The sequence below is a fragment of the Mus pahari genome, chromosome 20, assembly GCF_900095145.1.
Source record: "Mus pahari chromosome 20, PAHARI_EIJ_v1.1, whole genome shotgun sequence".
NCBI lineage: Eukaryota > Metazoa > Chordata > Mammalia > Rodentia > Muridae > Mus > Mus pahari.
The window spans coordinates 13011471-13022919 of NC_034609.1; the positions used below are offsets into that span (position 1 = coordinate 13011471).

Here is an 11449-nt window from a genome sequence, read left to right on the forward strand (position 1 = left end):
TTACCATAAAGCCTTACTTCAGTCCATACCTAATCTAACGTATTGGTTAGCTCTTGGCTGCTAGTACTAGAATTACCTGGCATAGACAACTTTAGGGAAGACATGTTTATTTTTGACTGACCGTTTTCAGAGGGTTTAGTTCATGATTGTCTGGCTCCGTAAGCTTGAGCTGAAGACCATGGTGGCAGGAGGTTGTGGGAGGGAACAGCTGTCCTCTTCATGACCAGCAAGTGGAGGCGGGATGTAGGAGGAGACTCGGGGCAATGCTAGGCCCAAAGGACACTCACCGCCTGCCACTAATGCTGTCATATTACGACTCCACGAAGGGATTTATTAATTGGTTAGCTACATTACCCCTCATGCCATCAGACTGTGGCTGGAAGCACTCTTGCTCACACCCGCAGGGGCGGGCTGTACCTCTTAAGTTTTTCTTGGCCTATTGAAATTGGCAACCAGCTTCATTCCCTATTTCAGAGTGCGTGAGAGTGCTCTGCCGACCCAGCGCAGATGTCTTTGTTCATCTGTACGTATCCACATTCCAGGGCAAGTCTCTGAATGGATGGGTCAGAACGGGAGGACTATTTCCAACCTCTTGTGGATCAGAGGAGAATAGCTAAGAAAGTAAAGGGTCTGGACATGATAGAAATAGAGGGGATTAAGAAGGAAAAAGGAGATGAAAGGCTGGCTTGTCCAGGAAGTGTTAGCATCATTCTGGGTAGTCCCTGAGAATAGTTATAGACTTGTAAGAGGTGATAGGCACCAGGAAGCAAATATGGATTAAATGCCAGGAAGGAAAACAAATCACAACCCTGTGAACTACTACTACAGGTGAATTCCCCCTCGCCAAGGGGTGAGTCCACACACCTTTGCTAAAGACTTTAAGGTCACTGAAAACTCTGAGTGGAGTTTGGTCATTTTACCAAAATGGTGTGGTAGGTCCAGGAGCCCTGAGACCTCCCTGGGACAGAGTGGCGCTATGGAAGCACATGAACACGTGCCTAAAACACACCCTATTAACGTCTTAGGTTCTGGGGCAACAGCGTGGGTGATAAGGGCACCCAAGCCCTGGCTGAAGTTGTGGCCGACCACCAGAGCCTGAAGTGGCTCAGGTAAGTTGCAGGATGTGTGTCATGTCATTGTCATGGGGGAGCCGGGGGGGGGTTGGGATGGTTTTGAAGCTCATTGAACTTTGTATGAGTTCCCTTGTATTAGGGAGTAAAATAAGGATGAAAAACCTGTGGGTTTGGGATCAGGAAATTTGAGGGTTTGGGGGTAAATTTGGAGGTGACTCTCCTCCTTTTAGGGTCATGATTCCCTGTTAGTAAATGGTAGGCTGTGAGCTGAAACCATCAGATAATGGCTGGCCAGTTGGGGAGGATTTGGAGGCTGCCCCTGGCCTTCAGGGGGCGCTGTAATCAATTATGTCTAAGATGGAGGACACCCTTCATTTGCTTGTCTGCCACTCGCCCTTCATAGGTCAGTTGGTCTCTGAGGTCCGCCTCTATTCTGATTCGTTTCTATTCCACGATTCTGTCTAGCCTGGTAGGAAACAACATTGGCAGCACGGGTGCCCAAGCCTTAGCACTGATGCTGGAGAAGAACAAGTCGCTGGAGGAGCTCTGGTGAGTTACAGGCGGATTGCCTCGCCTCGTCCATGGAAGGCTGTGTGGGTAACACAAGGCTGGATGACTGAGGAATCAAAGCCGATTTTGGCTTTGAGTCTTGGGAAGCCTGCAGACCCTGGCGCTTCACTGCTCATTCTATTTACCTACATGGATATGTTGGCTTGCTGGTTTATCTATTGCCTGCACATGCTGTAATGGTGAATACCACAGACTCTGGAATCAAGCAGGCAGATTAAAGTAATCCCCACATTATAGCTTTCTACCTGAGAACTGAAATCCAGAATGCTCCCAGCTCCGGAAAGAATTTTTAAGAATTAAGGAAGGTGCTGTTAGAGAGCTTAATATAGAGCCTGCCATGTGTGTATGTGCTTAATATAGAGCCTGCCATATGTGTACGTGTTCCATAAATGCAAAGCCATTGTAGCGGTGAGGTTACTGCTACTACAGCAGCCGCCAACAACTGTAACAGTAGTACCACGAGTACTAGTACTTGTGAAGTTTAGTATTTCCAAATGAATTTGAGTTCTTTAAAACATTGTTAAGAGTCAAAGGTCACCTCAGAAGTCAGAGGTCAAGTCAGATGCTCATGAGTTTGGGATCATTGAACAATGAGCCACCAAGTGTTCGCATGACACCTGAGCAGACCCTAAGTTATCCCTCTTATAGACGCTGCCGGTGTCTCCACCTCCAGGGGTACCTTTGCAGTTCCAGATAGAGTAGCGAGAGAAAACAAACACCGAGTGATTTCTCTAGGAAACAGCCAAGCACAGACATGCAAAGGATCGCCAGTGTGGAGGTGTTAACGTGGCAAAAATTTTCCTGGGGAGATGCAAACCACATGTCTGCTCACTCCAGATAGGAGCCCATGATGGATGCCACCGAACTCCAACTTGGAAAGCTATCCGTTTTATTGAGGTTACTTATAGAAATATGGGTGAGGGGTTACTTACAGGAACAGAAATGACTCAAAGACAGCTGCATCACCAAAACCCACCCCGGCATGGTGACAGCTCATCTGCACACACTGCACAGCCTGCAGGCAGCTCAAGAGGTTGAAAGTGTCCTTTCCAGGTGCCTCGGTTGGTTTAAGCCTCTTCCAGGCAGCTAGACTGGTGTGAGTCTCCTGTGCAGCCTGTCCTATGTGAGAGGGACTCAGCTTTTGTTGTTTACTCTGGTAGGAATAGGAGGATGGAGGAGAGGAATTGGTGAACCTAGTCAGTTTTAGGGACTTCCTGGAGCTATTTGAGTTATTTACTTCTCTGTTTAAAGAGCTTTCTTGTAGGATGGAATGTTTCAATCTTGGAAGAGTGTTGCCGAGCACTCTTGTTTTTGACTCTTACCTTCTTTTTGCCCCTCTTTTGCAATGGTCTTTGAGCCTTGGTGGAGGTCACTGTATATGGCCACCTAACAGTCACTTGTCCTTTGGAGCATCCCCAGTGGATATGAGTGGATGGTGACAACAACAGTGGTGTGTGGGTGTAACTCATGTTTAGAGGGCAGTTGGACATGCATATCACATCTACCTAGAAAACCTATGATGACCTCCTTGGCCATCCTGATGTACAGCGCCAGACAAGAATTCCCTTTTGCGGAGTGGGCCTAAAATCCAATCGGAAGGCTGTCAGTGTTACCCGTGACAGTCAGGCCACTACGGCACAAGTAGGCACATCTTGCCTAGCGTGTTGGCATTTCAGCAGACAGGATCCTTAGCCAAGCAGGAATGTTGGTGACAGTCCTCCACTGCCAGCCTGTAATGCCCTCTTGGCACCATGAAAGCCAGCCAGCAGGGTGAAGGTTTTCAGTTCAGTCCCAGCTTAACTTCTCCACGGTCTGTCAAGCATGCGCACGTGGCGTCTTCAGCAATAGGGTCGTACTGTCTGCTTCTGGCAGCGATCGACACTAACAATATGTTTTTATTTAAGGGGCCTCAGAGGTTTTCCTGGCCAACAACTCAGAGGGAGATAGCCCATTTCTGGCACTGGGATTTTCATTCAATAACATAGCCTCTGGGAGCCTTTCCTTTCCTTTCTTTTCCTTTCCTTTCCTTTCCTTTCCTTTCCTTTCCTTTCCTTTCCTTTCCTTTCCTTTCCTTTCCTTTCCTTTCCTTTCCTTTCCTTTCCTTTCTTTTCCTTTTTTCCTTTTCCTTTTCCTTTCCCTCCTCTTCCTTCCTTTCTTCTAAGTTATATAGGGTACCCTTTGGATTTAAATTACTTAGCTGCTGGTTTATTTACTGGATGATGCTCAGTGGCTTTAAAGGACACGGGTCCTCGGACAGCCTGTATGGTACTGGCACTGGGACTTGTAGACACCACATTTCACTGTTGTAAGTACATAGGTCACGTATGTATGTCACCTCTGTAGAATTTGATTTTGTGCCACACCAGAAAGTACCTTGCTCAGGAGACTTTCAATCCAGCCCTTCATCAGGTAAGTATTTTTCAGCACGGAGGCGGAACTGTTAGAGATTTCTCTTCTTGCAGTTGCTGTCCTAGTGTTGGGTACATAGTTCTTGCTTCTTTTTATGGCTGACACCCAAACTCTATGAGAACCATTTGTTCAGGCTGTTTTTGCCATAGTCACCGGCTATAGCCTTTTGAGCTCTTGGTGATTTCTAACAGGAAGGGACATTTGAAGTAGTGGGGCATATAGCTATTTAGCCAGTCTGACAAGGATCTTAGCCTGCTTAAAGCCCACGTGAACCTTTTTGCCCCGACCGCACATAACAGGCTTTATCAAATCATACAGAGGATGGACAGCGTTTGCAAGATGGGGTGGGAAAATGTGCCAGGAGTCCCCAGGATGCCTGCGGCTTCTTTACATTCACAGGCACATTTATTCATTCTCTTTTTGGTTGTTCTCCCACCTTACAAATGCTTCTTGCATGCTAGTCTAAGTCACGGAGATCTGCCAAAGCCTTTCCTATTTATAAAGACCTTGTCTCACCGAATGGGCTCCGCAAAGCTGTTAAAGCTCCGTAACAGCCATCAATCAGGTCCCTGCTGCATCAACCTTCTCTTTACTTTCTCTGGGAACGCAGTTCTATCTGGCCCAGTGAACTGGGGTTCAAACAGTCACTTGTATTCCTAGTTCCCCCAATAATATTTGCTCCTCCTCTGTGGTCATCCAGTTCCTGATGTTTATAGGGACTTCAGACATTGATAACCAATTGTTCTTATGACTTTAATAAGCCATTCTCCCCTGGGACGGACTTCCCTCATAATGTCTTGGGTTATGAAGCCCTTGTTTTAAGGAGGGATAGGAAATTATATTACTCAGCCTATTACCTCCACAGCACACTGATCCTGTTCATTCCCATGTCCCAAGGCCTCACAAGCCAGGCTTATACAGGCTCTTGCATTATATTAAACCCTTCCCTAATTACGTCAGTGCAAGTGTTGAGTGTTTTCTGATCACAGTAGTTTTTGCACTGGACTGTTGTTAATCGCCACCACCCCCCCATCTGTTTGCTGGATTACAGATTTTTTTTTTAAATTTTTTTCAATTTTTTTTTTTTTTTTTTTTACTGAAAGTTGCACTTAGGGGGGTACCTTTTATCACTTTTACCGTCTCTCTCTTAACCTCTTGTTTATCTAATTAAATCGTCAAATCAGAGGCCAACATGGAGGACGCCAGTCACATCTCCTTTTTAAATTGTAATTGCTCCTTTCCACAAACAAATTTCTGTTTTACACAACCAAGCTCCTGACTGGCAACCATCTCAGCTTCGGATGCACTGCTGACCACACACGGCAGAGGCCAGGCAGCCCCTGCCACCGCTTGCCAACCATCTTGACCCTTGTATGCTCATCTCAAAGACTACAAAGTTCCTCTGAACCTTTAACTGCTTTCAGGGGACTTCCATATTCACGTGGTGGACCCCACTCAGCGAGCAGACGTACCACTCCATACCACATAGATGAAGACTGTCATCCTGGGATTCTTCCCATAGACACTCTTAATTGTGATGGCGCCGCCTTAGTTGCTCCTTACCCATAGCAAGAACCATGCAAGCACTGTCATGGTACAAAGACATACTGTGCAGGAAAGGATAATTCTATTAGATGTGCATACCCCACCCCCTCTCAGGCTTCTTAGTGGCAGCCTCAGTTACAAGCGACAGTCTTGCTACCTAGAGCTAGGACCTTGTATTTGCTCCTCCCCAACTCATCTGTGGTCCTGTCGTGTCCCTGTTCAGGTGTCAGTTACGTTGTGTGACACAACTTCTCCTGGTGAGACACACACAAGTCTACTCACCCCAGATAGGGAGCCTACAACAGACCAAAGTATGGATAACACCACTGGGGAACCCTGAGTTTTATTGGGGTTACTTGCAGGAATATGGGTAAGGGGTTACTTACAGAAGCAGAAATGACTCAAAGACAGCTGTATCACCAATGCCCATCCCAGCATGGGTGACAACTGGTAAAGCTTAAAACCTAGAGCACACTGCAGTCTGTAGGGAGTTTAATAGGTTGAATCATGCCCTTTCCAAGTGACTGAGTTGGTCAAAACCTGTTTTAGGCAGCTGGGTTGGTTTCTGTTTCCTCCAGGCAACTGGTCTGGTCTCAGAACCATCTTTGTAGTTGGGCATATCTGAGAGACTTCTTTACTCTGCTGGGACAGACGCCCAGATTTTATTGTTTACTGTGGCAGGGAGGGGCCTAGTGAGTCTAGTCAGTTTCAGGAACTTCCTGAAGTGGTTTTGAATTGTTTACCTTCTTGCTTAAGGAAGATAATGTTTTAATCTCAGAGGAAATTGATTCCCAATTGGAGAGACCTTAGATCTGAGGAAGCAGCATTCATTATATGCTGATTGGGAATTATCCCCATCTCTTCTTGATAGAGAAGCACCTACCTCATTGTGAGGTATTGCTTATAAGGATGATTGATTGCTTGCCCAGCCCTGGCAATAGCAGAGAGTAGAAAATGCCGTGTTTGTTTGTCACAACAAAACAAGGTGTTTTTAAAATTATTATTATTAAAGTAGGGGAGAAAGGGACAAGGATGTTGGATAGCTGGGCATAAAGGAACTTTGGACAAAGTAGATTTAGCAGAGTTAATAGGAGCAGAGACTGAACCACAGATTGGTACTAGGAACAAGGAGGGGTTCAGGGAGCTCCACCCAGCAACGATGGGAGCAGTATTTATCGACAGGAAAAGGAATAACTAGTTGGCAATGGCTCTCCACTTGCCTCATTTGAATGTGGTATGAGTTGCCAGCCTGTGACCTGCTGAAGTGTGGGCGTTGTGATTGTCTGAAACCTAGCTACTTGCTGCAAGAATATATTCTTGTTAGACTGCACTTCGTTTGCATGCTAAATTAAGTTACAGTTTGCTGCAAGGAACTCAGAAGTATGGAGGCAAACTCAGGCCAGCTTTAGTGTAAGTTAATTCGGCCGCATATTAGAAAGCCGGAGAGGCTTTTGTTTTTTTCTTTCCATCTGTGAGGCTTAGGCCAGCAAAGGTTGATTTTCTTGTGTCTGGGAAGTCTGGAGGTAGGCAGTTTAAAGCTGGAATGGTGTCGACAGCAGGTTAGCAGGGCCTTGCCTGTCTCCATCTCTTCCTGTCCCATCATGCTTAGCGTGTGTCTTCATCTCAGGATCAAGGTAGCTGCTCCATCTGCAGCCATTACTTTTGCATTTTTTTCAGGATTCGGTCTCTGTATATGGTCTAAGAGCAAGAGGCAGGCAGAGCACCTCCCTTTCCGAAGCATTCCTGGAAGCTCCCATCTGTCAGCTTTCCTTGTGTACCCATGGCTGCGTGTGTCACTTGGCCAATTTTGGTTGTAATGGATAGCAGGAAATACCATCTCCTTCACGAAGTGCATAGCTTCTCACGCCAAAAAGAAGTTCCGTTGTTGATCTAGGAAAGAAAGAGACATTCATAATCTAGGACAGCAAGAGTATTTATAGCTGCGCACAATGGGGATTTTTATGCAGTGGAACCATGGACCACCTTTGCACAGTTGTCCCTGGGATTGAGACCCCTCACCCCTCTTGTCTATTCTTATTTTTATGCATGTTGGGATTTTTTTTTTTTTTAAAGCGGTCAACCCTTTCTGACATCCTCCTCCACAGTCAATGCCCTAAGGACAACTTGACCTCTTCTCTGTTCTTGGCAGCCTAGAGGAAAACCATATCTGCGATGAAGGGGTGTATTCTCTCGCAGAAGGACTCAAGAGAAATTCAACTTTGAAATTCTTAAAGTAAGTACCCTGTGATGGTACAACACTGCCCAGCGTGGGGAGGGATTTTAGGGTCTGAGATCAGGCTCTGGCTAGCTCTGGCAACCTCAACTGAGGTGTGTGGTAGGGAAAGCTTGCTTTGGTCTGGGTAATGAGGGTGTCAGTATCTGTTTGGTTACCTGGTATCTGGGTGGTTCTGGGAAACACTGCAGGAAGAAAGGTTTGGGGAAGCAGAAAGGACTTGTGACTGTGGAGGGTGGATCTTGGGTTAGTTATCACTACGGAGATTAGAACTCCTGCAGCAGCGTTGGGAGTTGGCAGGACATACTCGAAACGTATCCAATCCGAGAGAGGAGCTGCCGGATACTCCTCAAGCAAACACCTTTCTGCAAGAGGTGTGTCTGTGGGGCTGTCAGTTCTCCTGACCCTCTAGCTTACTCTCACGTGGCTTAGCTTGCTCCAAGAATCTAGAACAGTGGTTCTCAACCTGGGTGTTGCAACCCTTTTGGGGGTTCTAACAACCCTTTCACAGGGGTTGCGTGAGACCAGCGGAAAACACAGATATTTACATTAAGACACTTTACAGCAGGAGAATTGCAATTCTGAGGTAGCAAGGAAAACACTTTCATGGTTGGAGGCCACCACAACATGAGGAATGGTTTGAAAGGGTTGCCGCATCCCGAGGGTTGAGAACCACTTCTCCAGAGAGTGGCAGATCTCAGCAAGCAACTCCCGGAACTGGAAATCCAAGTTGAGGGAGCACGGATGGGCAGGCCGATGAATGTATCTGCCGAATGACTTACAGGTATCCTTCCCCCAAGAGCCACTGAGGCTCAGGCAGATGGGCTATTTGGATGGTCGTGTCCAGTAGTGTCTCCTGGTGTGTTCTGTGCTGGTGTTTGCTTATGTGTGTGTTCAGCCATTGATCAGAGAAATGTCGGCACGCTTATCTATGCATTCATATAGGAAGTAGCCATTGATCGGAGAAATGTTGGCACACTCCTGTAGGCATTCTATTGAAGTGTAGGAAGTGTAGGAAGTGTCCCTACCACAGTTCTTAGGTTGGGTGGCTAGGGCAGAGCTGGCTCACAGTCTCCCATCTCTCATATTCTAATGCTGGAGACAGATGGCAAGCAAAAGGCTCATTTCTAGTTGGGAGGAGGATGAGCCACGGGTGTGTGTGTGTGTGTGTGTGTGTGTGTGTGTGTGTGTGTGTGTGGTTGTTGTCATTGGGACAAGGCCTCTTTAAGGTGGTGGTGTTTGAATTCAAACTGGGAAGGCTCCTGTTATACTGGGAAGCACAGCATGCTTGGAGCAGCGAGTGCTGTTGGAGCACTTGGGGACCCTCGGGACATCACTGTTCCGGCGTGGATGTGGCAGGTTTGCCCTTCCCCTTTGCCACACTTTGCCTCACTTGATCTGAAAGGAGGCCAGGCAGTGGTGGAGGTGGGGAGTGTCCTGTGTCACCTGTGTCACCTGTGTCACCTGTTGCCAGACTGATTATTCAGCATCCTAAGTAGTATACTATCTATATCTATACATCTATATCATTTGTATCTCTCTTCCATGTGAGGTGTTAAAGGGAGGAAAACAGGATGCAGAGAGAGAGAGAGAGAGAGAGAGAGAGAGAGAGAGAGAGAGAGAGAAAGAACGCTCTCCCACCTCTTTCTTTTTCCAGTGTCTTCTCTGCCAAGTGTTGGTTAGAGTCCAGGCTTCACAGGCAGACAGCCTCTCTCCTTGGACAGATGCCTTAGTTGCCTCAAGTATAAAGAGATAGTAACTGGCTTCCTCATGGATTCTGGGCACGCACTGATGTTAAGTAGGTAGGGAGCTGGCACACAGGAAAAGCTTGACACACATTGGTGGTATTCTCAGCATTGCCTTAATGGTAGATGTGCAGAGCATGCTTACAGGAAACCCACCTCAGGGAAAAAGACAGACACACTACCTCAGGGTAAAAGGCTGGAAAACAGTTGTCCGAGCAAATGGTCCCAAGAAACAAGCTGGAGTAGCCATTCTAATATTGAATAAAATCGACTTCCAACCCAAAGTTATCAAAAAAGACAAGGAGGGGCACTTCATACTCATCAAAGGTAAAATCTTCCAAGATGAACTCTCAATTCTGAATATCTATGCTCCAAATGCAAGGGCAGCCACATTCATTAAAGAAACCATAGTAAAGCTCAAAGCACATATTGCGCCTCACACAATAACAGTGGGAGACTTCAACACCCCACTCTCAACAATGGACAGATCCTGGAAACAGAAACTAAACAGAGACACATTGAAACTAACAGAAGTTATGAAAGAAATGGATTTAACAAATATCTACAGAACATTTTATCCTAAAACAAAAGGATATACCTTCTTTTCAACACCTCATGGCACCTTCACTAAAATCAACCATATAATTGGTCACAAAACAGGTCTCAACAGATACAGAAATATCGAAATTATCCCATGCATCCTATCTGACCACCACGGACTAAGGCTGATCTTCAATAACAACATTAATAATAGAAAGCCAACATTCATGTGGAAGCTGAACAACACTCTATTCAATGATACCTTGGTCAAGGAAGAAATAAATAAGTTAAAGACTTTTTAGAGTTAAATGAAAATGAAGGCACAACATACCCAGACTTATGGGATACAATGAAAGCAGTCCTAAGAGGAAAACTCATAGCTCTGAGTGCCTCCAAAAGGAAACTAGAGAGAGAATGGTAGATATGCAACAGGCCAGTGTTGGGGATGAAGGCAGATGGGGCAGTAGTTCTTAGAAGTCAAGGAGCAAAAGTTTCCATTGTGGATCAGCTCCTGTCCAGCCTCTGGCTCTGACCTATGTCCCTGAACATCGCAGTTTGTGAGTTACCTCCTGTCAGTGAGGTGCTGGGCCAAGAGCTCTTGCTGTGTCATTTTCTCTTCACATCTTACTCTCTGTGAGGTGGGTCCTTCCTTATTCAGACAAATTTGCTGAAGATTGAACAGCAAATAGTAGGGGGTGGACTTGAACCCTTAGAAACCTGGCAATGAGCTGTGGCTTCTCAGTCCCCTCCGCCCTTCCCAGTGTGTGTCTAGTGGAAGGGGGGGCTCTCTTTACAGAAGCATTATTATCCCTCATGGGTCATCTCACAGGGCTGGAGCAGCAGGCATCCCAGAACCAGATGGGTTCAGTGGAAAACTAAGTCCTGTAGTAGCTCATCTTGTCTATGTCTTTTCCAGACTGTCCAACAATGGCATCACCTACCGGGGTGCAGAAGCCCTCCTGCAGGCCCTCAGCAGGAACAGTGCCATTCTGGAAGTTTGGTAAGGGCCCTGGGGGAACTTCTGTGCTTCTCCAAGCCTTGGCTTTCAGATCCATGAAATGAGATGAGAGGAGGTAGGGGTGGTGGAATTTTGAAGATCAGTTTTGACCAACATTTAGTATCCTGCACACAGTAGGTTTGCATTTCTGGCTGTGAAGGAAATTTGTATTTCCAAGTAGGGACAGTTCTGCTTCAAACAATGAATGTGGTGGTATATAGCTGATCCCAGTGCTCAAGGGGCTGAGACAGGAGGAATGTGTTTTCTAGGTCAACCTAGGTTACAGGGTGAGAACTGAAAAACAGAGGGAGAGAGAGAGAGAGAGAGAGAGAGAGAG

At 46.4% G+C, this 11449-nt stretch overlaps 1 protein-coding gene across 1 annotated transcript in view; it reads left to right on the forward strand.

Annotated features, from left to right (window-relative positions):
• The window catches only part of Nod2 (nucleotide binding oligomerization domain containing 2), a 36043-nt gene that overhangs the window by 21527 nt on the left and 3067 nt on the right, over positions 1-11449 (forward strand). Inside the window, exons 7-10 of the mRNA XM_029532344.1 lie at positions 1026-1109; positions 1539-1622; positions 7747-7830; positions 11032-11115. Of these exons, the coding sequence (XP_029388204.1) occupies positions 1026-1109; positions 1539-1622; positions 7747-7830; positions 11032-11115 (336 nt within the window). The remainder of the gene's footprint in view (positions 1-1025; positions 1110-1538; positions 1623-7746; positions 7831-11031; positions 11116-11449) is intronic.